General features: G+C 42.3%; 2 protein-coding genes and 1 long non-coding RNA gene across 8 annotated transcripts in view; all 3 read left to right on the top strand.

Annotated features, from left to right (window-relative positions):
• The first annotated feature begins 27 nt into the window (after positions 1 to 27).
• LOC105416399 (zinc finger protein 384-like) lies at positions 28 to 12161 on the top strand. Of its 3 annotated transcripts, none has more exons than XM_029836508.1 (7): positions 28 to 285; positions 2126 to 2382; positions 2490 to 2736; positions 5554 to 5643; positions 6641 to 6898; positions 6980 to 7111; positions 10467 to 12161. In XM_029836508.1, the coding sequence occupies exons 1-7, from the start codon at positions 151 to 153 to the stop codon at positions 10629 to 10631; spliced, it is 1284 nt and encodes a 427-aa protein (XP_029692368.1). In that variant the 5' UTR covers positions 28 to 150; the 3' UTR covers positions 10632 to 12161. The 3 variants fall into 3 exon arrangements, with proteins under 3 accessions (XP_029692368.1, XP_029692367.1, XP_011601870.1); XM_029836507.1 differs by having other exon boundaries at positions 30 to 285; positions 6980 to 7159; XM_011603568.2 differs by lacking the exon at positions 5554 to 5643 and having other exon boundaries at positions 33 to 285; positions 6980 to 7159.
• Positions 12162 to 14005: 1844 nt separating this feature from the next.
• Positions 14006 to 17516, top strand: LOC115250032 (uncharacterized). Of its 3 annotated transcripts, none has more exons than XR_003888614.1 (4): positions 14006 to 14152; positions 14244 to 14428; positions 14547 to 14640; positions 16974 to 17516. It is a non-coding gene; the product is annotated as an uncharacterized lncRNA (long non-coding RNA). The 3 variants fall into 3 exon arrangements; XR_003888612.1 differs by having other exon boundaries at positions 14016 to 14152; positions 14587 to 14640; XR_003888613.1 differs by having other exon boundaries at positions 14021 to 14152; positions 14296 to 14428; positions 14587 to 14640.
• Positions 17517 to 20836: 3320 nt separating this feature from the next.
• The window catches only part of igf2bp1 (insulin-like growth factor 2 mRNA binding protein 1), a 40079-nt gene continuing 32940 nt past the window's right edge, over positions 20837 to 27975 (top strand). For both annotated transcript variants that reach the window (XM_029836295.1, XM_029836294.1), the window contains exons 1-2: positions 20837 to 21526; positions 22591 to 22651. In XM_029836295.1, the coding sequence (XP_029692155.1) occupies positions 21352 to 21526; positions 22591 to 22651 (236 nt within the window). In that variant the 5' untranslated portion in view covers positions 20837 to 21351. The remainder of the gene's footprint in view (positions 21527 to 22590; positions 22652 to 27975) is intronic.

The raw sequence follows: 27975 nt of genomic DNA, 5'->3' as shown, positions 1-27975 counted from the left end.
GGCGGCAGTAACGCTCCACATGCTCCGACATGTCCGCCGCCAAAACGCTCATTTCACAGAGGAAATATTTTTTCTTTTCGGAAGAAGATCTCTACAAAGCAGCCTAATTTCTTTTCAACCATAAAAACTCAAAGAATCTGGAAGCCCACGATGTATGCCAGGACAAACACCGGCACCACACATGGAGACTTTCAAGATAGAAACGGAGTGAATTACGTGACATCGACAGAGTCTTTTGGTCACTGCTCTCAATTGTTCTGGAAAAAGGATCCGAACGACTCCGGAGTAAGAAAGCCATCTCCCCACAGCCAATGGCTGGCGACCCCAGGGAGCAATTTTTAATAGCAGTATCAGAGAGTTAAATGAATAATCTCTTCATAGGCACTGTGTATTGTCTTTCTGTGCACGGGTTGCTGGTCAGGTGTTGGCCTGAGAGCTGTTTATTGACACTGTTCAGCGGCTGCAGCTGGCTAGCATCGCTCCCATCTTCATGCTGAGCGGCTCACGGCCTAGTTAGCGGCAAAGCTAAGTGGCTAGTTACTATTAGCTGTTCCGTAATTTGTACATATTCTAGGTTCTGCTCTGGGCTAACGGAATTGAACTTGTATTCGTATAAGTATGGCAGGGTCGAATTGCCCTAAGACTTTAATTAGAGGTATGCACTCTGGAGCATCACAGAGTCAAGGCAAGCATCCAACAACACTGGCTGCCTCAGCCTAACCTAGCACGCACAGCTAACGGGACCCGTCCATCACCACGGGGTAGCACTGTGTCCAAGTGCCGCTGTTAGTTTACAGGCTGCTGCGTGAATTCACAATTTTAATGAAACGCTGTTAATTGGCGGAGGCTAAAATTGGCAATTTGCACAAGGCCATCCACGTTATTGGCAGGCGGCTCAAAGTAAACACGACCAGAGTGTCCCACAGGAAACGGGAACGGAAGACGCCCCGCGGAGGACTTAGAAAGACCTCTTTGTGACGGCGGACTACGCTGCTTTCACGGGCGCCTTCAGCGGCAGATTCTCTGCACGCAGCAAAGACTTCCAGGCATTTGCAAACATGTTTTTAATACTTGTGAACTGTGTTTGCCATCAGTGCATCTTTTGCACTTCGTTTATGCTGTGGGAGGATGTTGCCATGGTTTCCAAAACTTGAATTTGCTGTGAAGTCCCAGAGCTTTCAGTAGTTGTTGCCACACTTGTCCAAATACAAACGCCCTGAGCGTTTGTATTTGCCAACCAACTCACTCATTAGTTAGTTTAAGCTGTGATATAGACAGTATACAGAATGAATTAGTTGCAAGAAGTTCAGGGTTTTGCTCTGTTTTTGTAGATCAATGGTTGAAGACATTGTGGTTTTGATTTGCATTGCTAGAGAGCATCAAGATTACAGTTTTATGATGTCTCTTTCTCTTATAACTGGGAGTGCACCGAGCGTTGGGAAAGGTGGATTGCTCAGAGTATGTTTAAAATACTCTTCAGGTCTGGTTATAGCAGTCTCCGCTTGGCAGGGGGGTTATTATACTTGCTTCCCACATTTGACCTTGGTTAACGTAGTTGGGATGTTTTATTGCATACGGCTATTGGCTCATGTTTCTTTGAGTTCTCTTAAAATTCAGTTTACAGGAGACTTTTCTCTTGGATGTCAATTACATTCTGATTTGTGCTGTAAGTGTATTATGTGAAGGAGATAGCAGTGTGCCCATTCCCTCTTAGCGGGGAAAGCGGTAAACGGATGTGTCTGAGCACTGGCCAGACAGGAATTTTCAGACAAAATGTGCATTTTTAAGTGCAAACCCCTGATCTTTAGAATCTGTCTGCCAGTTTTTATTATTGTTTGGCTTTATTACTTTTTTTAAACAGCAGTTATGGGATTTTATAGATCACATGAGAGGCCTCACTTGAAAGAAATGTAATTTATGGAGCACCTACATGGTGTTTGTCACCTTGTGCCTGGTAACATACGCATGTGCTTACACCTTTTGCATCAATGCATAATTTACACCCAGTCAGCAGCAATCTTGTATTGAGAGATGAGTGATGCACTGGTCATCTTTCTTTCAGCTCACATGTGGGTGCACTGTTAATGTATGTGTGTTAATATATTTCTCCTCTTCCTTGTGACAGCCAAGTTCAACCATTAGCTGGTGCAGTCAGCTCCCTTCATCCTCTGCAGCCCTCTCTACTTCCAATCTATCCTCAGCGTCACTGTCCAACTCCACTCTGTCCTTGGAGTCCCGCGCCTCTGTAGCGGCAGCAACGACGGCAGCAGATGATATGGAGTCAGATGAAAAACCATATGTCTGTGACCTGTGCAGCTGCGCTTACAAGCACGCCAGTTCCTTGCTCAACCACAAACTCACTCACAGAACTGGGGACTTCAAGTAGGCTTTAATGGTTATTTTTGTTTGTTTTGTTGATTTTTGTAGTTCTTTTTTTCCCCAGGAAATGTTGAAAAATGCCTAATCACATTGATGGACCTTTATTACAGATGTGACTTCTGTAACAAGCCTTACACCAACTACATGTCCTTGCGCAACCACATGCGAATCCACGGTCAGAAACGTTACATGTGCGACCTGTGTGGGAAGGCCTTCCGCTTAGCTCGCTACCTCCGCAACCATCAGAGGATCCACGACGATGGTCCAAACCGCTTCGACTGCCCCTCCTGCTGCAAGAGCTACAGGACCATGCTGGAACTGGCCCAGCACCGCTGCACCGCTGCCGCATCGACCCAGGTGTGTGTTAGAGAGTGGCGTCTGCACTGCTGTGTTTAAGGCTGCATTCTGTGAGTTGTTGGAGCATTTCAATGAAAAATTAAGGGACAAAGTTGAGAATTAACTAATGTTGTTTGCCATCAGCAAACCCAAAATCGAATAAATGATGGGACGGCATCCTCCTCAGGATTAGGGGGTGATATGTGGTGGTCAGTCTGTCCATACGGCCCCCTTTCCAGTTCCTTTATGTCATATATTACACAGGCAGCAGACCAGAATTTGGTAGAACAGAAAGATGGATAACCGTACAGCGTTGTTCACCTCGTGTGTAATGTACGTGGCTCTTATTGTGCAGATGAGATGCACGATGTCCCTCGTGGTCATGGTGATTTTGTTTTTCTTCTGGGGTCATACACAAGTGCGGGGGGTGTGGGTCATGAGCACATGTGTTGTGTAGTTTAAATCCAGTTAATATGCAGAAAAGGACGATTTACAGTCGCATTTTCTGGGTGTCAACGTGTTTACATGCAATTGAGTTGTGCAGTTGTAGTTGGGGTAATAAATTGGTGTTTTCAAGTTTCACGAGTGTGTCGTCACAGCCTTCTCTGATTTAAAAATAAATCAATCATCGCTGTGACAACCATGTTCGTCCTTTACATTCAGTTTGAGCATGAGAGCTTCAACATTTTCCTAGTGTTGCAAGTAAAGGGCAAGAATTTGTGGAAAGAAAGCATGAAAACGTCAAACAGAAATTCTGTACAGACACACACACACACACAGCTGGAAAGTGAGATCCAAAAACAAGTGGTCACCAGAGACACGTGGAAGAAAAGGCTCAAATATGCTCACAATGACATTCTGTTTGCATGTATCTGGGGCACGCTGGTGTATTTCTTCTAAAACCTTTCTTATGTGTATAATTGTGCACAGTAAACTAAAAAACTGTGGAGTGCAGCATTTATTGGCATGCCTGCAGGTTGTGCTGTGATTGTTCATTCAGCTGAAGCAGCCAAAAGCTATAAAACGTAAAATTGTGACTAGTTTGGTGCATGATAAGTGTGTGATCTATAGCGTGTTTTAGATCTCTAGGGCTTCTTTCTATAGGTGGTTTGCAATCTTGTCAGTACGATGGCGCACAACGTTCAAATGGGACAGGAAGTGGATGAGCAAAAACATCATGTGAGCTTCCACATGGCAGGTATCATCTTAAAATAGTAAGACACAGTGGAATATGATCCAGGGATTTTTCCTACTTCTAGTTGGAACAGAGATTTTATTGCGAACTGGCTGTGACAGAAAGTGGAGCGAGAATTGCTAAAACAAAGATAAATAACCACCTAAAGAGCAAACTCCACAGGATGATGTCACAGTTAGTTATGTTTCCTGGAATTTCAGGACACACTGGTTTGTATTTTTAACATTTTTAGCCAGCTATGCATGTCGTTTCATGCCTGCAGCCGTACCTGTTATGAAGTGGTCATTACATTGTCTGACTCCCCTCCTGGCGTCTCCTGATTTGAGGTGGAGGTGTTTAATCCACATCTGCCACTGTTTTTTGGCTGGATTTTTAAGTTTCTCCTGTTTTGTGAGTGACTACCGTACTTTTTCAGAATGTGGACGTAGCTTCCCCAACTCTATTTGACCAGTTGCTGCAGCCATAGGCAACACCAGATCTTCCCTCTTTCTCTGTGGGCAATAAACTTCCTGCCCCCCCATCTGCAGTCGTGACATCACCTGCAAACCACCTATTGCACTGGTTAATTGTTTAGTCTGATGTTTGCAGTCCTGATTTATCTTTCCCATTTTAACTGATTCAGACATTACATTTTTTCCTCTCGTGTAGTATACCAGGATCAAACGAATACCTTTTTCTGATAATGATAATAGTTAGATTATAAATAACTGGTGCATTTTTATTCTACAGGGGGATTTGAACTTGCACAATAGTTTGAAAATGATTTCTTGGTTATTTTTATCCTAACTTCATGTGCTCATGCATGAAAAACAACATGTTTCCTGCTTTACTAGCTGGGGTCCATCTGTCTCCCCCCCGAAAATGGAATTTCTAGTTTTTACACTTCCTTAAAGTGGGCCGAAAATACAACGGTTTTACCGGTGTACCACCAATCTACTGTAATTCAGCAATATACAGTACATAACATTAAAGTTTGAAATAATGCTGAGCCACGGCCCTGCCTACTTCAGAAGTGTGATTTTTAAAAATACTTTACCTGAGCCGAATGCCCAAAATTTGCAGATTTCGAGCTAAACACCCAAACTGTCTGTGTCTGGCTCGTATAGGGAGCAAGGAGAGAAATCCTGCTAGTAACTGATGATCAGTTTTAGTGTTAACAATAAATAATATGGGCATTTAAATTGAGAAGACCTGTAAATTAGTTTTATGGGACAGTCATAATCTTTCCTGGATTGACGTCGTGCTCTGCTGTTGAACGTGAAAATGTCCAGAATTCTGACGTGGTGACGTGGTGGTAAAGACTATATGTATACACATATGTACTAGACACACGTCCCTTCTATTCCTGCATGTATATGTGAGTGTGTGAGTGAGATGAAAGCCGTACTGTGCACTGATTGTGTTGGATTAGATGGAGTTTGTGCATGTACTGTTTCTGTTGACCTTCTGTCCTGTCCCGCTCAAGTGAAAGCATGCTGGGTAGTGAGGGCGAGAGCAGGGCGGGCCGAGTTTAGGGCCAGGGTCAGACATCTGAACTACTGAACACAAATTCAGTCCATGTCCCTGACAAGCCTAGTAATCAAAAACTTGTGTGTGTGTGTCTGTGTGTGTATCTGTGTGTATGCATGGGGTTGGTTCTTAAGAACCGGTTCAACTGCCCGTCCTGCTTTAAGAGCTACCGAACCATGCTGGACCTGGCCCAGCACCGCTGCAGCGCCGCGGCCAAAAACCAGGTTGGTGTGAGCGCGAGTGTGCATGTGTCTGTGTGCGAGGTGACGTTGGCAGATTGGAGCGCAGCTGCGAGTTAGGGGCAACTCATGCAGGAACCGGAGAGGTTCTGAACACTCGTGATCAGCTCGGGTGTAGATTTGTCTCGTCTTGATGCTGTCGTCTGGTTCACTCTGCTTCCAACCCATCAGGAACGGAAGGCTGAGCTTTAGCTCTCAAAAACATCGGGAAATAATCCGCAAGCTCCAACCCCTTTGGAAACAAAAGGCCTTGTTCAAATCTGTGTTGTGTTGGAGTTATTAAGGTCTTTTTATTTTACCTTTTGTTACATGATAGTTGTGTCAGCAATGACACCTAAAAATGAAACCAAAAAAATATATATAGTTTTTCACCAGGAATCCAAAAAATATAAATCCCACAGACGATTAAATGACCAAGTGTTTGAAATGAAACAGGATTATTTTTTTTCCCCAAATTGCTAAAGATGTGAGTGAAATGAATTGGTAACATTGAAAGCACTCTCTGAAAGTGTTAAGTGGTGTGCTAGTTGTTTAATTGCACATTGTGAAGTAAAGTAAATTGGATTTTGAATCTGGTTTCAGACTCCAAAAAGCAATCCTCACCTTTCCTGGCCGTATTTGTCATCTTCGTAACTGCAGTGGAAATATATGTAAAGGAAATGTTTGGAAAACTCTACGTTTACGGGAAAGAATTGGTGTATGTTTGAGCTGTGTTTGTGTGGTTGTGTGTGTGTGTAAAATTTGACCACTCCATCTCGTCATAACAGTAGAGAAGAGGAAGCATTGAAGGACGTTTGAAATGAGCAGTAAAGGACGTGCGTACTTAGAATAATCGGATTCGGTGTGAAAAGTACTCTGAAAAATCGTCATCACATTCATCCGTCTTGCTTCACTTTGTCACAAATTCCCACAGTGAACAAAGAGAAATGATTCACCCGAACCCCTCCTTGTTTTTCTCTGTCCTCCTCCTACCCCTCTTCAGTCGGGCGGTCGACGTTCCAATTTTTCCGGTACGGCTCGCCGCCAGCAGCAACGACAGCAGCAGCAGCAGCAGCAGCAGCAACAACAACAACAACAGCAGCAGCAGCAGCAGCAACAGAACAGCGCAAACTCCATGATGCAGCCACAGCATGGAAGACATGCCCAGCAGGATTCCTTGTCCTCTCACTGCGTCTCACCCATGTCACAGGGCAGCCAGGGGGCCGGTGTGAGTGGGCAGCCCGTGCCTGATCCCCACCAGGTCGGTACCGGGGATCAAACCTCCCGAGTGTCGCGCCTAACGCGGTTGTGCGATGATCCGGTTTTCGTTTTCCCTCTGCAGGGCCATCCCAGGTCGGTATCCTCGCAGAGTAGCCAGCAGAACATGAGGAGCTCGTCCTCCAACAAACACGTTTCCTCTTCCAGTGCCACCCCGTCTTCCTCCTACTCCCTGCTCCAGCCCCTGGTGCCTGAGGTAAAGGAGATGAGCTCGGGATACACTAGGCTGAGCGCCAACTCCATGGTAGGAGAGAGACCCACCACACACCCGCCATCTGCTCTCTGCTGGCTCGCTGCCTTCTCCCTGTCTGGCTACTAACACCAGGAGAGAGGGACTGATATTTCAATCCTTTGTGTCCAGCGGGAGTCTCCCCCGCCACTCACCCGTTTTCATTGGCTCCTGTATTTGATGATGTTCATAACGAGGTCGAAGGATGCAGGTTGTGGAGACTTCTGCTGGACACATACTTGTGTGATTATTTGAGGCTTTAGTCTGCTGCTCCTGAAACATTCTGGGAGAACTGAGGGACATGATTGCTGAGACACTGGTAATTTTTTTAACCAATAAAGGAATGAATTGAGGATAGAGCCATCAGATATGAGGGACCGTGCAGGGCTGGGGTCTACATTTACTAATGAGGATGAATATATGGGGACATGTTATCAGCTTGTGTTTTCCTCCACAGTCAGGGCTAAAGCTGCTGCACGCTTTAGAATATCAATCTTTTGTGGATTTTTAAACATTGGACAGTTAGATTTGATTAGCTATTGATTAGCTTATCTAATAGTGTCTTGGACTTTGACATGGTAGGAGAGGAACAGGAACAACGGTTGTATTATATTGTATGGGATATCACACCCCTGTGGTGACGTGAGGCCTTTTAGATTGATGTCTCTACAGTCATTACTTGGTTTGATAGCCGCTTTTCTCCGAGCCCGGCTGCACAGTGGGACAATCTACTGGAACATTGGCTCCAAGAGCTACGACAGTCCAAAAAAGAGGTGCTGTACCTCATTCTTCTCCCTCAGGGAACACAAATTACAGCCATAACATTTAGTTCCCTTTCAAGCCGCTCCGTCCATCACATACGGTACAGACAATCTGTGGAGTCGCCACCAAAATAGCCAAACCTCAGCACACTAGTGTATCGTGTATGGAGTGAGTCAACGGGGGGGGGGGCTGTTGCATCCAAACGATAAAAGCGATCACAAATGTTCGGTGACCAGCTGGCCACAGAGCAGACGGCGCTCACAGATAGCCGTACCCGTGAGGCCGCCGTGCCTGTGGTGGAACACGAGGGCCAGTGTGGAAGACCCTTGCTGTTGAATATCTAATTAATGGGCTACTACTGAGGAAACAGACAGGAAGAGGAGGATTCTCTGTTCTCTCACTCGATAAGTGCCTTTGGAGAGAAGATCTAGTTGACCTGAAACTCTCTCCCTGTGCTCAGTCGCTGCCTGGGTGTCCGCTGTCAACCTCAGGAACCCATAAGTTCAGAAGAATCTGTTTAACATATGTAGATCGACAGGAAGGAGTCGTCCTCCTGCTGCTCACTACTGCTCCTGCCTCATTCCCTGGCTAATATTTGGCTAACCTGCCAGTCCTCCTGGTCTCTGACGGGATGGGGGTTCCTCGTTGTTGGACAAAGACGAAGCTGGATTCTGTGACGAGGGGGGAAAAAAGTGCATCCTGCTGAACCACGGGTGCCTTAGCGAGTAGTTTCTTCACGATCTTCGCCCGTCTCTCCTGGGTTGAACCTCAGAACAGGCAGCATATGCACAGGAGACAGGTTTTGTCAGTGTGTAGTCAGCAGAGAGGAGGTGTCCAGCAGTGTCCTCAGAGTGCAGCAGGCTAAACGCCATGTGATGGGTCAGTCTTTATCCCTGCTCTGGATCCCAACTCTCCAGCCTTAGGACACTACTAACTCGGTGATCTGTCTCTAACACAGCTGTTTGACTTACCAATCATCCCTTCAGCGCTTTGGTTCTATTTAGTGCCGCCCATTGATCACATCTTCTCATGTCTCATGATCATTGTGACGCACTCTGCTGAAACTAGAAATAATACCGTAATTTCCGGACTACAGAGCGCACCTGATTATAAGCCGCATAATATAATTTTAGAAAGAAAATAAATTTTGTACTCATACAAGCCGCAGTGCCGCAGGTATCCCACGTAGTGATATGAAAAATTAGATTGAAAACATTCAGTACCGGTAGATGTTTTTATTACCGTAAGAGACGAGTCACTGAGGAGTGACAAACAGACGGGTAAGAAACAACAGCCACTCTTTTCACTAGTATGTTTATACAGAGACATTATATCAGAAATTTATCACATCAGGATTTTTTAACTTTTCTTTTAATTTAATCCGCTTAGCAACATAAATATATTCTACCGGTAAATGCTTTTTTTCTAACGGTGTCTGTAATGCAGCTACCTTGAAATATACGTTTGTATCAGCTACACACTAATAACGTTGTTTATGCTTTTTTACTCAAACAATGAACAATCTAAAACTCCCCGATGGCCCACCTCTAAAATCTTCTATTTTCATCGCCGTGGCGATTGCTTTTGCCTTCCGTCTGGTTTGTACAGTGGAAACACCGCGGCCGCCTGCTCTCTGTGTGTTGACCCAGTCTTCCAGAACGTTTTCAAGCTCGGGCCTCCTGCGATGTTTACGTCTAAAAGCTTTTGTCGTCTTTTTGCTTTGGATCAGTTCTTCAGGCGGGCGTCTCCACCTTCTCGCCATTGATTACCGTAATGCCAAGATTACGCAGCAGCTCGATTTCCTTCTTCAACCGCCAGAGTGATCGCTTTTAACTTAAAAGCCGCATCATATGCTTTTCTTCTAGTATTTTCCATGTTGATGAGGGTTTAGTAAAAATGACTGATTCACAATAGTTGTGATAGTGCGCCACGAAAAAAACCGTAGAATAAGCCGCACCATAGAATAAGCCGCAATGTTTAAAGTGTAGGAAAAAAGTAGCGGCTTATAGTCCGGAAATTACGGTAAATATCTTTAACTATCTGGAAAACGAGTATATGTGACTACACCCCTGAAATTGAGGGAACATATTTCAGATCATCTCACTGCTCAGATTTTGTTCTCATCAGACTTTGATGTTATAATATTCAGATAATTGGCCATTGAACATAAAGTAATTACCCTCTAATCTGTGACCTTCTGGTAATAAACCAGTGGTTCAACTACAGATTTATTTTGCCCTTTAATCAGCCATTTGATTTTGCTCCTCATCAGTTGCTTTAGCAATACAGCTAAAAAGGAGCTCGAGTGATCGGAGGGAAGCTATCCATAAAATTGGCAAGGATTTATGATCCACCCTCACATTTGAGGACCAATAATGCTGTTCTGGCTAACTGGGCTCCACCCAGAACAGACCTGAATGTCTTTTATTCCCTGCTCTCCATGCTAATCTCTACTCATTGTTGCTTTCTGCATTTTGAGCCTCACCAACACATGCGTCACTCTATGAACAGACGCACTCGCTCCTGGGTCTGATTAACCCTCCCTCTTTTCTCCCTCCAGCCGAAGCACCAGGACACTTTCTCACTGGCCCCTCAGCGACCCCTCACCACCATCAACCCCATCGGCCACCTTCATCCAAACGGAGCGCCCACGCTCAAACCCTCTCCGGTGCACCGCACCATCCAGCCCATGCCCTGGGAGCAGCGCTCGCTTTACAATCAATGAGACCACGTCCTCCTCATCCGCCCAACTCCCCGGGGAACCAACTGCTCCTCATCCTCTCACGTCCACCGCCGTCACACACCCACATCTGCCTCCTCCTCCTCATCCTCTTCTCCTGTCGTGGACCCAGCATCAAAGAGGGAGGAGTCGACACCTGCAGCACCTCCCCCCCGTTAATGGAACGTTGCGTTGGGAACAGGAAAAGGGCCTGTTAAGAACTAGTTGAGATTGAATCCTAAGTAGTTAGTTTTTTTATTTTTCAATGTGTTGCCTTGACCCTCATGTATGATCTATGCCATGTACTGGATATAAGTTAAGATATCTGTCCTGTCACTATGAATTTGTCTTCTCTGCTCCTCTAGATAGGAAAATATCTATCATTTTCATTCTGAAGTGTCTCTTCCTGCTCCATCCCCTTTTCCCATCTATTTAACAAAAAAGCTATTTTTTTATCCAAACCTTGAAGGATTCGGGATTCCGCAGCACCAGGTTTTCACAACATTTTGCCAAGAGTCCTTTTTTTTCCTCTCGTTTAAACCTAACTTTGTTACAGCTTGTGGGAAAAAGAATAAACTTTTTTTTGTTTACAAAAGCCAATCATTTTCCAACATGCTCCTGGATGTGAATTGGATTGTGAACTTCCACTATTCTCAGAAAGCCGTTACAGAGCCCCAAAATCCGCCACAATGGAAACATCCCAACTGGCTGTTCAGAAATAACGAAAGATTTCAACATGTACAGTTTGGATTCTGTGTGTTGTGAAGACTGAAACTGTTATTAAAAAAAAAAAAAAAAAAAAAAAAGCTCCTCAGTGTTCTAAGAACAATTTGGTGCTCCTCGTTTTGTTTTAACACACAACAGAAATCTCGTATTTCTCACTCATTCTGGTTTCTAGTTGTTATTGTAGATTTAAGGATCTGCTGTTGGGCAGCAGGTCTGGAGGGTAATGGTTCAAGTCCCAGTTTGACTGTTAAAAGGTTTGTTCATTTTACATGCAAGCAAGTGCTTATTTTATTAAACACTGTTACCAACCATCAAGAACTGCACTGGCTGTGATAATGTGAGGTGGCCGTAGGTCTGCACCTCCTCATAACTGGAGCAGGTTTCAATCCAGGACGTAGCTGTTGTGTTTGGAAGAAACTTTGGCCTAATAAGAGTATGTCCGCGCTTCTGGATCCCACACCATCCCATTCTTAAGCGTTTGTTTTTACCATAAACGGCTCCAAGGATGGATTTAGGCGTCGCCTACCTGCAGGATGTTTCAATAAGCAACTAGTTGCTGTTGGCCAGATAACAAAAAAAGCAAATTGTGCAAACAGTTTGATTTAATCCCATAACTTTTTATCATGTAGGACTGTTATCTCGCTAACATGGTGGTCATTGAAATACCCACGATTCTACTGACATTGTATTATCTCTTTTTAAAAGTTGTTTCTATTTTTATTCATCTTTTCATTGTTTTCTCTCTTCTTGTAAAGTGTTTTTGAGTATTTAGAAAGTGCTATAAAATAAAATGTTTTATTATTATCACCATTAGTGTGCTACTTTTTTGTTTGTTTTCTTTCCCATTAAAAATGATATTTTCCCCCTTTTTAAGTTGTTTTGAACCGTGCCAGCTGTGAGGAATGTTGCAGCCAGAATGGAGAACTGGACCGTTTTGAAGCTAACTATCCTAAACTTAAGGATATGGACGAGTTTAAATTAGTTTTACCTGTGGAAATTACACTTTCATGGGATTTGTTTCTTATTCCCTAAATCTAACCGACTAGTTTCCAATCTCATATCATTCATATAAATGACGTTTTACAAGGGGAGTTTGTTGGGTTGGAATTTAATAAAAGTCAAGCTGCTCTACCATTCTGACTTTGAAGTAGTGTAGATTATAGAGTGGTCACTAGGGGGCGACAATAGCATTTTTTTTTTTAATTCGGGGGAAACCACAAAAATAAACGTTAGTCACATCATTATAAACGTTATTGAATTGAATTGTGGAAAAAGTAGTTCGCTTGTATGCGTCATGAAAAGCCCATTATTTATTTTCCACTTGAAATTCAGGGCTAGTACCGCCTGTTAAGTGGTGACTTTATCGCATGGATTAATTGTTTTTTTCCACACATCTGCCTGTATCTTTACAAGAAAATATAAAAGTCACCATTTTTGTTGGAACTGTACGTAAATACCCAGTTTAGTCTTTGTTTGCGATTTCATATACTGAAACGTGACATGAACTGACAAGAAAATGAATGGCAGCTGAGATTTGATAATTAATGAATGGAAATATAAAAATGGGATAAAAGTAGTTGTTACATTAGGTTTCAAGTTTTTGTGCAAATTGCCTACTAGAAGAGTGAAAGTCCGGATGATTGGTTTATTAATCCTTTAACAATTCCATTGGTGACTAAAACTAAAATCCGCTCAACGAGACTAATCCTTTTTTCAGAATTGTAATTTAACTAATCTGATTACTTTAAAAATGAAAACAGACAATAGGTTTAACCCTGTTCATGACCGTGTTCGATCAGGAATCGATAAAGCTGCACGCGCCTGTCTGCTGCGCGTCACTCCAAGCCCTCAGACGATCGCTTCAATCAAACTTTATCAATACGTCCAACCCACGCGCGCGCACGTGGCGGCAACGCGCATTGATACCGAGTACTCCGGTCTCGGACTGAGCCGAACCGCGCGCGTTTCTCTGCCGATTGAAGCCTTTGAACTGCTTCGCCACGGGAGCGTCACGTGCGGATCGGGGTGAATTAATATTCACTTTCCGGGGGACCGATCACTTGTTCCACACCGCGTTTGGTTATCGATTAAAAATCATTCACTCTTTCGATGGCCGGGCTCGGTTTCAGAGTTTCAGGGCCTCCGTGGAAGAAAATTCCGGACCGGTCTTTTAAATTTGGTTTTTATTCGGCACACTTCAGCTAAATAGTGCGTTATTTATGATTTAACGTAGCTAATAAATTAGGCTCAACAGATAGAGCTTTGATTATTAGCAACTGTGCTGCTAATCAGAAGGTCCGGATACCGGATTCTTTTATTTCCAATATCAATTTGGAACGCTTAATGGGCCGAAACAGATTAAAACATTTGTACATTTATTAAAACGTGAGGGTGACTTTAAATTTGTTTCGATTAAATAATAAGCAAATTAAGGGGACTGGTAAAAAGACATATCATTGTTTCCAAATACATTTCTGTCATTAAAAAACATTAGTCAAATCATACATGAACAGAAATCAATTTTACAACTTTATTTACTTCGAAACGGAGACGGATCTCAATTCAATTACGAGTGAGCGTTTGAGCCTCAGGATGACGTGCACGGCCTTCTTGACCGCAGGCCCGCCTGTAGTGCCTCCCTTTCACCGCTGAGGGGCGATAGTGGACCGGGTGGACGCCAGCAGCGCCCAGGCTGGTGCGACTTGGCTTCAGAATGGATAAAATGCTCCACCAGTTCAACTGAAGCCAGTCTACGGTGACACCGGTGCACACACCATCAATAAACAGCCATTTAAAGTAAGGTAAGTTTCAAACAACGAACGAACTGATGGAAGATAAGGCCAAACCTAAAGCTCATACAATAAATAATCTCTTCAAATCTCGTCAATCCAGATGATTAAGAGGTCTTTGTTCGAAGCACACGTCATTCTTGAAACTGTTTCAGCGCTGTTTTAGGACTGCGTAGCCTGTGTGGATGCAGCAGTCACGTTTTATCAACGATCATTCCTAGCGACATCTCTCTGTAAACCTGCCACCTCTTTATTTAAGAGCGGGGGAGCTGAAAGAGGTTCTCTTTGGTCAGTGTTGTTCACCATTTTCAGCCCATATTTTACAATGAATGCATCTTATTAGTCATAAACTACGCCTGTCTCTCATGACATCTTCCTCCCTATTGGCACGCGCGCGCGCGCGCAGCCCACCCTCCCTCTCCATTTTGTGGACTTTGTTTAAAAAGAAGTCTTCTCGCTGTTCACCACATGAGGGATATCGGACAAACCCATTTTGATCGGTGAGTCCGATTCACACATCATCTCACACTATTTTCAGCCTGAAATGAAGTAGTAAAGTAGCTTTGTGGTAAGTGGGGCTACTTTTCCACAGTTACACACACAATCTTTTGAGGGAGTGTGTGATTTGGTAGGATTTTTGTCCGTGCGTTTTTTGTGTGTGTTTTATCCAAATGTAATACAATTTTCCCCCACGTCTGTTCCTTGCAATGTTGTATTTACAACAGCTTAAAAATGTTGTAAGAACCTTACTGCATAGTAATATTTTGTTTCCCTACTGATAAAAACTTCCAAACTAAAAAGGTTAAGCTAAACTATTTCAGGTGAATCACAATCAACAGTAGCGCATTTACTAAAGTAAAGTGCAGCTGTAGCTTTGCTGCAACTGTTTTTGTTTGTTGTGTTGTTTTTGTTTTCTTCTTGACTTCATTTGGCTGATTTTAACATTTAAAACAAAAAAATCTTGATTCTTTACAACATAAAGAATGAAGACTGCTACATATATATTTAGAATTGGATACATAATAATGATATATGTTACATTAGTGTCTAAGTAAGATTTTAAATACAGCAATTTACTCTTGTTATTGTTACTTTGTAACACATCAGAATACCTCCCTTATATGTGGTTCCAAGGATTTGAGCACTTCTCTGTCCTCCATGTTGGTTTGTGGCCTTGTGTAAATAGGCTAAAAATAGTATTTTTTACTTCTCAGCAGGATCATACACGACTTAAACCTTGTTTAACTAATTAACTCACCTTGTTCTATTTCATTTTAAATTGTCAGTTAAAACAAATATGGCAACTTGACCTTGTTTCAAGTTTTAAAAATTGTGAAAATATGTCCCAGTCTTTTGTGTGAATCCCCCAAACTGTCCAGTGTTTGTCTAATTTCTCTCAAGAACACATGTGAGTCAGTACCCCTCACATTTCTCTGTGGTTCACCCTGTGGCCATTTAAAGAGTTCTGATTGGAAACAAAACAGAATTATTTAGGCCTTAAACCCTAAGGTTTGAATCTGCAAATCAAGTCTGATCTCTGATGATGGTTAACAGTCAGATTAGATACATTTTTAGGAAATCAAAAGCATAAACATTAAAGTAAACCCTTATAAACCTCTGTAAACTTCTGAAAAGGCATCATATCAATATCATTCTGGAACTTGCCTGTGGAAGATCACCTTCTGTGTGACATTGTTATTATCTTTACACTACATTTTTACTCTTTTCAAAGGCTTTTGATTATCTTTTAATATTTTACTGTAGTGTACTGCAGTAGTAATATTTCAAATCAAAATACTTTGAGTCCTTTTGTTTCATTTTCTTTGATTCAGGACTTTTGAAAAGCTCAGATATATGTATGAGTAAAAGACACCAGGCATGCAGGACAGAAATGTAAGGATACTAAAATGAAGATGAATGATTCCTAATTGCCCTTCACAAAAATGTTAAAAAGATCATCAAGTGTGGGTCAAAAATTATAAGAAAAACTTCTTCATGTCCAGAACTGATACAGGTGCTGCTGTTACTAAAACATCTTCACAATTGTACCAAGAACATTAAGGTTAAACAACTCTAATTTTCTCTTGTGTGTGAAAAAATACCTGGATTAAAGCTTCATTAACTACTGTTTAGTAACAGTCACTCATAAGCTTTAGGCAGTAAACCTATCACAATGTTTTATAAACCTGTTATGCAGTAATTCATAATTCTCTTTTGTTTCACCCATCGGGAAAAAAAAACCCATAGAGGTTAATCTCATATTGAGATTATCTTTATTTCTGTATTCTGAGGAAAGTTTTTACCTCTGTTGAGAAGCATTTGAACTTAGTGTGATATAATGAACTAAGGTATATAAAACTACTGTTTTTCTTTTTTCTTCTGAAGCAACAATTCCGTAGACTTTGACCACAGACTGATTGTTACCTACCAGACCTTTACGATCTGCCATTGCTGTGTAGAATGATGTGTCAGCTCTTCTAGGCCTATTTTGCCTGAAAGATTAAGAACAGATCAGTTATAAACAGAATTTCTCCCTCCAAAGATTCTGACCATGCAAATAATTGACAATAATACCATTGATGCTTTCAAAGAAATATTTTAACCCTTTCAACACTGCCGTAAAACTGTTAGTTGATTAGCAGGCCCAGTGTCTACATTAGCTTGCTACATAGTCTGAACATCTGACATCATATTATAGAGATATTCCAGGGGGGAGAATAATGGGAAGGAAAGGTAACACAGACAGAACCAGCATGTAGACACTAACAATGTCTGTGTACTCTAATGATGGCGCTCATTACCCAGCAGTATTGTGTCTGTTTTTCTGTTGCAGCAAATATAGATGGAGATTTTTGTTACTTCTGAGACAGAGAAGGGACAGTGTCCGGCAGTGGACGTATCGTGGGATGAGCGTCTGAGGAGACAGAGGACTGGATGATACGGGTATACCGTGAAGACTAAACTTCTATGTCATTACCTCATTTAACGTCCATTGAGATTGAAATTGCACAGGTTGAGGTGGGGTAACGAACCTGCTTTAGGCTAAGTACAATGTGACAAATATATGTTCTAGTTCATGCACAAATAGGTATTGAATCATTGGGATTCAGGCGTTTAATTTGGGATGGGAAAGACAAGCTCAGTCACCTCGCCTGTTACTGTATGAGCCATCTAACAAGGGCTCTTGCTACCTCTGTCACAAAAAGGAATTGTGACTTATCAAAGTTAAAGCAGAAAGGTACTTAGCTCACTTGGGTACTAGATTTAATGTAAAATGTGATGATTCTCAGTCTTAGCTTTACTAAACTTGAGTTGCTTGTAACATTCTCTAATTTTGAAATAAAATATGTACAAAAATCTTTTTCTCATAAATACGAACAGCATTTACTCATCATTTGCTATTCCGTTAGTGATTAACTATGCACTGTACATCCACACTTCTGCAGATAACTGTTCAACTCAGTCAGTACCAAAATAAAAGGGAATGTCTGTCTCCCCTGAAAATATGAAAAATCAATCAGCTGAGTCATTGTTGCTTCATTTTCTTTACCCTGTTTTTGACGCCAGGCTGTAAATCAGACAGAAACAGGGCTGTTTGGTGGCAAAAACCATTCAAAAACTACTGTTGGGTTGCAAAGAATGTTTTCACAAAAACAAATATATTGCCTTGCTTCAAATATGTTATCTGCTGAAACAGATGCTCAGCGTAGTTTCAACAAAGGAAATGCAAATATGACTTTAGTCAGGGACTACTTTCAACAGAGTTTAATCCACATATGGTGGGTTTTAGCCATCAGTGTGCAGGTTCAGGTCGAATCATGCCTAATTGTGTGTGTTGTAAAGAATTGTCCAGTCTCACACTGTGGCTTTCTGATCTGACAACATGAAATACGAAGATGATTTTAAGTTAAATGTCCCCAGTGTTGTACTTGAAACATGTGCTTGATAAATGTAAATGTATGGATTGTGTTCCAATATCAAGTCTGTATATGACTTCTTTTTTTTTACATCAGGCAGGGGAAGAATGATTTCAGTGATTGCTCTTTTTAAAACAAAATTGAATCATCAAACCTGTAGGATGTGATTGCAAAGCTGCTAAAGTGGACAACAGTGTCCACAAGTTTGATAGCACCTCTGTCAATACAGAAATTAACAAATGATTTTCATATGTTATGAAAAAGAAAAAATAAATGTCTATTTTTTTCTGCACATCCTAGGGGCCGTTTGTCTCCTCCTCCTGCATTCCTGCCTAATTCACCCTGTTTTCCTGTAGCCTTTGACCCATCCACCCTTCCCCCCACTACTGAACAGCGTTATGCATAAAGGCAGGGCATGCGTGGAGGAAAAAGTCATTTCCTGAAATCTCTTCCTCCAGTGCATTTAGACAAACTTGCAATAGTAATAAACTTTTCCGCTGCACTATTGATTCATTGCATTTCAAAGAAAAATATTTCTTGTAATTTCTTTAATACTTTGTTGTTTACAAAAACATGAGCTGTGTCAAAACATACTGCACTCATTTTCTTTGTCAGTCTGAGATTTGAGTTTTTTTGGTCAATCAAAAACAATGTACTGCATATCTGTATTCTATCTGTCAGACTGGTGCTTAAGACCTAAGACTATGACCTAAGTCATTATGTTCTACTACCTTGTGCTTGTATTTCAAAGTGTTTTATCATGCTGGTCTAATTTTAAAGAAACAACAAGACACCCTAATTGTGCATTTGAGCTCAAAAGTGTTTAATTTGATTGCCATGAGCTGCAATTAACCCGAGGCCTGCAACATTGGAAATACCTGTTATATCACAGGTAGATGGACCTTTTCAGATGTTTCGAATATATTTGCGAATGCCGGCAGTGTAGCAGCCCCCTAAATCAGGTTGCTTAACAAATAAAAAACCAAAACGTTGGCATAGTGTCGTGCATGTCAGACTATACATGTGTGGGAGTGGAGTGAGAGGGGCAAAAGTCATTCTCAGACAGGAGCATTTTAGAGTTTCCCCTTAAAAGAGTGGGAAAAGAGAAGTGGAGACTGGCTGGTGTGAGGGACAAGTGGGTTATATAGTTGGTTTACTGCAATTAATTCAATACTCTGAAAATTAAGACTTTGATTGGTTGTTTTTGGGGAGCGTATGCATATACTGCACACTTACTGCTTTATAACTCAATCTGTTTAATCTAATAAAAGATATTGCTTGTGAGATTATATTATTTTTGGATGAGTAAAGCGTGAAGGGTTTAAACATTTGTTGCTTTTGTTTTATTACTACCCCAAGAAAACATTTTCAGTGCAGGCTAATAATACGTGTGCTCAGCACTTAACGCGCACTGGAGAGTCCAAACATGACCTACGCACCACTTTAACGGGAGGTGACGGTAACGTCTATAGTCAACCATTTCATAAACCGGAATTTTACAATAAAATATTTGGCTTTCTGGAACTGCGTACGGCAATAATAGGGAATAGCTACTGCACGCCACTCGTGATGAAGGAATGGCTTCATGCAGTTGCAGGTTTGGATCCATTTTGTGTGGGGGAGCCATTTTCTGACAGCGCGCGCAGTGCCACGTTGCCTGCGGGCAGCATTGTGTGGCTGCAGTGTGCACACGGCAGCTCAGGTGAAGGAAATACTACATTAAAAGACGAATCCACACGAAATTCAGCGACCACGCAGCACCAGAGCGCCAGTGTGCAACAGCCAGCCAGTGCTCGTGTGCGCGGAGGGGGGAGAGGCAGGCAGGCCTCTCAGTCAGCCTCCATTTTGAGAAGCGTCTGTGTTTCCACGCAGAGGGGCGCGCGCTGCGTGTGTGGCGCTGTTGCCGGGTGACTGCGTCACGCGCTTTTCCTGTGCGTCCACTTTGAGAAATAAGTCGACTACGTTTGAGCCCGAACGCGGCAGGCTGGCTGACAATATGCTATATTTCAGTCTTCTGCCTTCGACAGCCTTGTTGCGAAAGTGCAATTAGGCTACTTTAGTGCCCCACAGAGCGAAGGGGTGTGTGTGTTTAGGTCCACGTCCGTGTCGCTGGTTTCAGCGTGGAAGCGGAACCCGTGGAAGTCCTCCCACGGGTCCCGCGAGCAGTTGTCAAGCCTCGTGGCCCTCGAGGCAGAAGGGGCCCTGAACCTTTGTTACGTGTTTCTAAAAGTCCGAAGCTCATCGATGGCCTTTTATGTAACATCATGACGACTTCAACACTCATCATATTCATCCAGCGGGTGGGAGAAAGGGGGGTTGTAGCAGGCGGTGCCTCCATATTTAAATATGAACGTGTTCGCCACACAGGCCTTCTGCTAAGCTAAGCTAGGCTAGCAGAGAGAAGGATCTGCCTGCGGGCGAGTGTACAATGTGCGACCAACGCAACGTCGTGTTAGGCTTTATCTCGCGAAGGTATGTGGAGTTTAAACTTTGCACGCAATGACAGGCGTGCGCGCGTAGCCACGTCGTGTTGCAAGACAGCCACATGCGAGACTTGCCCTGTCGTGCACATATACAGTGAATAAGGCAACGCGGATTGACCGCAATTAAGGGTCTGGATTTATTGCTAAACGCTGGTCATCTGGTGAATACCCTACGATGACGATGGGGGATACCCCCTCCTTTCTCTTCTCTCCAACCTACTCCAAATACACCACGTGGTTCCTCTTCGCAAATAATAAAAAAAGCATGGGCGGCGTCACCCATCTGCCGGCAGCAGGCGGATCGCCGAAAGAGGGAAGGGTAGAAAACCAGAGAGAGGCGGAGAGAGAGGAAAACATTTTCCCGATCTGATCCCGCCATAGTTTTACCCCCACTCTTCCACCACAGACAGAACCATCACCAAACCCATCCAGTACAACCCACCTCCTCCATACTGCGATTGAGAGGCTGTAGACTGCTGCTGTGTTCATCTGCAGGAGCCGACTGCAAGTCAGGGGATATCGCTTCTCTCCTCCATTGATTCAACTGGATTTACCGCTTATTTCCAACCTAACCACATTGATTTCACTTTTTTTTAAACTTACTTTTGCCGCTTTAAATTTGTTGAATATTTTCTGCATCCCTTCTTTTGATCTCGTGTGATTTCCACTTTTAGTTTCGTGTGGCAAGTGCGACAATATTGTTTGCGCTTGTAGCAAATCCAGCAGAGTTAACTTTTTCGTAGCTGGCTTTAATTTTCAGTTGTTCCTGGTTTTGTTGTATTTTTTTGGACTTGGACAAACAATCTCCACCATGCACAAGCTATACATTGGGAATTTAGGCGAAAGTGTGACTGCCGAGGACTTGGGAAAAACCTTTGACGACCACAAGATTCCATACACCGGACAGTTTCTGATGAAAACCGGTTATGCGTTTGTGGATTGCCCGGACGATCAGTGGGCAATGAAGGCTATCGAGACGTTTTCTGGTGAGTTAAGGTGGACTATCGACAGCCCCAGAGCCCCACCACCCCCCCTTAGTTTCATTCATTCTAAAGCGCTACACATATCCGCTGCTGCATGCGTGCACACCTTCAGCTGTGCACCCGAGTTTCGCCCCCCATCTTTTGCTACTTAATTTGGTTGAAATTGCAGCCACACGATTATTTTATTGGCGGTGGCTTAATGTCGACGAGATAGCCGTACGCCCCTTGGATCCATTCAACTTCTGTGGGAGGGGGAGGGACACACGTAGTAAAGCTTTACCGTAAAGCCTGAGTCGCCTGTCCAACGTAAAGCAGTGTAACCTCCGGACTGGGGACATTCCAGTCGAACATATTTCCATTCCTCTCACTCGTAATCCGGGTATGATGTGTCAAACAGACACTAAGGAAACTTAACGTGCATGTGTTGCATGCTCAGCACCGAGAAGTCTCAAATGAAAGCCCCTCAACCCCTTTAAAACCATACTTCACTGTGACTACGGTTCCATATTAAAATCTTTACCTTACAACGGGAATCAATTCACACCCCGGGTCTTTGTGGACCCGGAATGGTCGACAAGGATCGGTGGTACAGTTGAGGCTTGGGTCACACCATGGCGTCAGTGTTCGTGGCCTATTTCTCTTACGGAACGTCAGGCAAGGTCGACATGCCTGTAAGCGGTGTGCTTTCAATACACGAACCACCCAAAAGTCTCCAATAACTCTCTCAGCAGAACGTCTAACCCACAACCTGTGTCACGGTGCTGTAAGATGAAGGTTTAGGTGGCAGAAATCAAACGTACACTCAACTGCGACTCCTCGTAATCACATTTTAGAGTTCTTTGGCACAACCTTAACCTTTGGAGCTTTGTTGCTCTCAATTTGTTCTTATTTCCCAATTACGTGACTCCTATTGTTTCCAGCTAGCTTAGCTAAACACTCGTTTCCATTTTAGCCGTACTAAATTTAGCGTATTTTTCGTAGGCCTCAAGACCCTCTACGCAACATGCGTAGAAGTAGCATGTAGCTACTGTGTTCAAAAACTGTAATTTTATTTTTAATTTTTGCAGGTAAGGTGGAACTTAAGGGGAAACGTATCGAGGTCGAGCATTCTGTTCCCAAGAAGCAAAGGTATTGAACAGCCTTTTTATTTCCTACCCTCACCCCCCCAAATCTGTTTTAATGTGTTGCGTCACCTTGCCATGGACTTTTCTCATTAAGTTGTTATTCAGGGCGACGATTTTGCACGGTCACTCGCATCTTCTGGTGTCGTGGTGTAAATTCGTGAGGATATAATGTGATTTTTGAAAAGCTGTATCGGGGCTGTGCCCGTTGGTGCGAGCGTGGGGAGACCCAACTTTGTCGGCCATTACTGTGGAAGTGAGCAGCCGCCTGCCGTGCTGTGTCATGTAGATGGGGGTCTCCTCCTGCTGGGGTTGCTGCCCTAAACCCAAAAACTTTCAGGCCACAGGATCATTTACTGCAACTTACATTCTAACTATGCAAACACGTCTCCAACGCAGAGGTCCAGTGTTTTAAAAATCACCCATTAGGCTATCCGGAGTTTAATTCCCGCAGAGTATAATGGAGACACTTTTAAACTCGTTTTGGATCTTGTGTTTATTTGTAATTTGCTAGTGGAAGTAGTGGGTGTACGTTTTCTTCGTGCACGTTATTTGGGACAAGTTTACGTTTTGCAAGTGGTTCTGCGTTGTTCATTGCATATATGTATATATTTATATATATATTTCATGAAAATAGTTTCGTATCATAGTGTTACCCACGTATATTAAATGTTATATAGCCTACTCCTGACCTAATTTACAGCATAGATGGCCTAAACAGGTGGTTAAACACAGCTAACTGCTTGTTTTGCACAGTTGAATGTAAACGTTTTTTTTTTTTTTACAAACTATTGCCATTGTTTTCCATAGTCAGCAGAATTAGGTTGAAATAGGCAATTGTGGATAAGTATTTTTGAAATACCAATTTGGTTTATTTATATTGGCTGTTTAACATTTATTTAAAAAACATCCTGTAATTATTGTGTTTAAAAGGGGTCCATTACAGGTCCACTGCACTTTCCTGGGAGACTGACTTGACCTGCTTTTCAAACAAGTATTGTGGAATTTGCCTAAAGATCATCATTCATGTCTGTAACCTTTGACACAGATACAAAGTGTGCAGTGAGGGAAGTTCTCCATGTTCCGCCATTTATGCACACGTGTGTCTGTTTCTTTCCCATGATCCAGACACCATTTAGTGGATCGTTTAACCAGGGGTTTGCAGAGGGATTCAATGAGCACTAATAGTTAAGGTAACTGCAAATGTCACTTTGTGGCAATTTTAGCTAAAATGGTCAAATATTGGGGCAGTTATTTGGGGGTTAGGGTTGGTGGGGTGGCTTTGCCTTCAGTTTCTATGTAGTTGCATGACTGGTGTTACACAAAATCCAAGCAAATTTGCATTTTTCCCTGGATAAATTGTAAGCAGAAATACTGTATGTAACCAATATGGCTGGCTGTAATTTAAAAAAAATTCTCAGCAGGTCAGCAGATTATTCGTAAGGCCCCGTGTTTGTGCAAAGGGCTGTCCTGTGTTTTCTCTCTGATAACCCTGGAGAGCTGTGTGATAATGATGATTTGTGAGGAGGGGGCCACAGTGGGTGAGCTGAGACCTTCCGTCTTTCCACGACACGTGTTGAGTTCACGCAGCGGAGTAACTCCACATTAGGCAGTGAGGGCAAAATGGCGAAGCTCTGGCTGAAGAAAACTGCAGGCTGTGTGTGTGGGTGTGTTAGTCTATGAGTGTTTTTACATTCATGCCTTTTTCTGGGTTTATGCAATTCCAGGCTCACCCTGCTGCATGACTGTACTGAACATGCATGAGTGTGTGTTTATCTGAGGGGGGGGATAAATACCTCAAATGTGGATTAATTCATGGAAGCCAGTTATGGGAATCCCCATCTTAAAATGGCCGTTCATACTGACAGAGCGAGAGCAACCAATCCAAATGACATCTCGGATTATTGTGCTGAAATATTGATGTCAAATATTTGCTGACGGAACAGTGACTTTTTATTTATTTATTTATTTAAAAAAAAGAAAGAATTTCTACCTACCAGATTCTGATGTAAACCGTTGCTATATCTCAGCGACTTGTAGCATTGATCCTATTTTACTTGAATTTGTAATATTGACTTAAAAATCCCAACTGTAATTTTCCCTCCTTGTCATCTTTCTTGTGATTCGTCTTAGATGATATGAATTTACATCGTGTGTTTGGGTTAGGGTTTATGTGTTCAACGCCATAAAGTTGGTCTGATGCTGTTTTTTCCACCCCACCCCCCCTATGTGGAGCCTCAATGGAGGTGTGTGTTTATGTGGGAGGGGTGGGCATTCAGAGGGAACAAATCCTTTATTTTAGTGGGGGAGGGGTGGTGCTGTAAGGGGAAGTTCTAAGGTTCAATCCCTTCTTTCCATTCTATAGACTATTGGTGCTGGATCCCATATAGGCCGCAGGGGGCGCCGCCCATAACTGCCCCTTACCACCGACCATCTGACCCATGTGTCTGTATGCATCAATAATACGAGGGATCATATTTCAGCGAGATTTGTAATGTTGGTGAATAAGTTAATTGAAATGAGCATCAGGCTGTGGTCAGTGAACGGTAGAGAAGACGGAAGAGTTTGGGGCTCTTCAGGCATTGGGGCTGGACTCTGTGTGTGTGTGTGTGTGTGTGTGTGTGTGTGTGTGTGTGTGTGTGTGTGTGTGTGTGTGTTGAGGTTGGACAGAGGGAACAACCCATCCTTTCTGGAGAGAAAATGTCTTGGATGCCTGCAGAGAATGAATGCACAGTGAGCATAGAAGAGACCAAAAGGAAAGGACAGTCTGAAATCGATGAGGTTGATCAACAGCGATGCTTTCAGAACGTCTGAGAAGGAGCGTAGAGAAGGATCACGTTTGAAAAATATTTCTTTGTTTCAGATATTCCGAGTTGCTTGTCTGAACCGCTTGATTTGGTGAATGTGCTTTCTTGTGTGTGTTTTTACTGTTTATGCTCACAATATGGCAGATTAAAAGAACCAAATGTTTGAATATCTATCTTTGTTTTGTAAATTTTCTATGGATTATAATATTTAAATATATAATAGTCTATAGAAACTGACAATGTGATAACGGCATTCTAAAGCATAATTGCGTAGTATTAGCTGGCTACTTTTTGCAGTCCTTTTTAAATGACTGATTATAACTTTTGATATGAGAGCATGGTGAAAGTTAAAAATGAAACAATTATATTTCATGTTTGTTAGCTGTATACTACCTATGCTACTGCTATACTCCAATTTCCTTTAGGAATAGTAAGTGCTCTCATTTTCCTGACTATGGTGCGTTGCACTTATTTGGCTTGCTGTAAAACACACATGAAAAATGTAATTATTTTCTTTGTGAGTGCTTGACTGACAATTCTGCGATCTGTTTGTCATATTGGTTTTAAGTAGAAATGTCGGCATTAAGAAAATAAATTAAATATGTAAGAATGCTAATTTTGCATTTTTTTTGTTCAAAGTGAAGACAATCCTTTATTATTCTTGAACACTGGATTTTCTGTAAGCAGTGGTGTTGAAATATATACTAAAATGCACTTACAGTCTGTTGCATGTAGCCTATCCTGAATATATACTTTTTTTCCCTATTCGTTTGATCCAGACGTCTTTGGCTGATTTCACAATTATTTTTGGTCCCTGGTTGTGCACACAACACACGGCTATCATGAGATCTAGCCCATTGGTCCAAGCATGGATTCCATATTTGACCAATTAAAATGATGCCAGTGGTTAGAATGCCTATATTGTGGCTTCTTCTTTGTACAATCTCGTATGACTAAGCAAAAGCTTCAAGCTATTCAGTGCAAATGTTTTATTTTTAAACTTATTTGATGGTTTCTTAGGGGCTTATGTTTCAGACGCATTAAAATATTTCTGGATCTTAATGATCCTCTCCCCTACTTTTTAAAAATACTGATTTATTGTTAAAGATGAAACATTTGGTTTAACATGTACTGCAAATTATGAACCCCCCTCTAGTTTAGATGGACCTCCTGTTCATTGGCTGTCGACCAAGGGTTGGGCAGTAACACGCACACATACAGTATATACGGAGAAGCTCTCCTGACCACCACACACACACACACACACACACACACACACACACAGCTTGTTCTGGATAAATAAACATTAATGACTCCCTTGTTGAGTTGTAAAATACTTGCCACCTTTATAACAGTACCAACAGACTCTATGTACATAGCATGCTCCTTTATATGCTAATAACAAAATGGCATAATTTGCCACCTCTAAGCACAGTTCTTCTAAGGTATTGCTTTCAGCACCCTACATGTCCATATTCCCTCTGAACTTTCATATGGTTTGTGTGAGGTACGCCTAAAATGATGGTAAAGCAGGCAGATGGGCTTTGCCTGTAAGGGGTTTTAGAGGCTCCCAAAGTGTTCAAAGATCGTAGTATTTCATAAGAAGTGTAAAAGTCGGAGAAAAGTAAAACCAGATTGTTGCTAAAGTTAATGTCGAGCCCTTTAATCCTCTGTCTTACCTTGTGATTCAGTCGTCAGTGCTATACCCTTCTTTTAAAACTTGATTTCTAACTTTACATATTTGGTTACTTTGTTAAGGGCTGGGGTTCTCCATCGACTTCAGTCAGATTTGAAAAGATTGGATGAAATCATTGAAATGTTTTGTGTAACGGCTACATTTTAAGAGCTGGGTTGTGAATAATAGCTGAGGTAGGGCAGGTCATCACTGGGTCAGAATACCACAAAGCCATTTTGTAAGTGATAATTTGCCTGCTGGCCTTATATGCCTAATAGTAAAACTACTTCCTGTTTATCACATTCCGTGGGAGGTGTGTGTGTGCTGTTGAAAAGCCTTAAACGAGATTAAGCGGAGTGAAGGATCATTTCGCACAGGTGTTCAGTTTGTCTCGTGATCCCGGTTTGAAGTGACTTGAGACAAATTAGCTGAAGTGGGGGGCGATCACAAGATATTGGATGTCTGTTGGTAGAGTTTTGTAGTTTACCCAACCAGTGTGATGCAGTTTTTGAAAAGATTCTCCCACATTCTGAGATATTGCATCTTTGTTTTTGTCTTTTTAAAATATGTAGACTTCTTTGTTTTGTGGGGGGTGGGGGGGTGGACTAGGACTTAAATATATAACAATAAAGCAATTTAGTAAAGTCAGGGTATTGATCGTTTGACAAATTATGGTTATATCGGTTTGACATGATACTTTTGTCCTTAAAAGCATCAGACTATGATCGGGCAGGGAAAAGTAGCTCCACTTTTTTGCATTTATTTATTTATTTTTTGTTGAACTGGTTCGGTTGGAGCATTGCTTTAGGATGCTTTAGTGGAGTTGCTGCTTAGGTCCAGGTCAAAAAG

The sequence above is a fragment of the Takifugu rubripes genome, chromosome 5 (genome assembly GCF_901000725.2).
Source record: "Takifugu rubripes chromosome 5, fTakRub1.2, whole genome shotgun sequence".
In the NCBI taxonomy this organism is placed as follows: Eukaryota; Metazoa; Chordata; class Actinopteri; order Tetraodontiformes; family Tetraodontidae; genus Takifugu; species Takifugu rubripes.
Note: the sequence above shows the minus strand (reverse complement) of the source record. Positions and strands in the feature narration are given on the sequence as shown.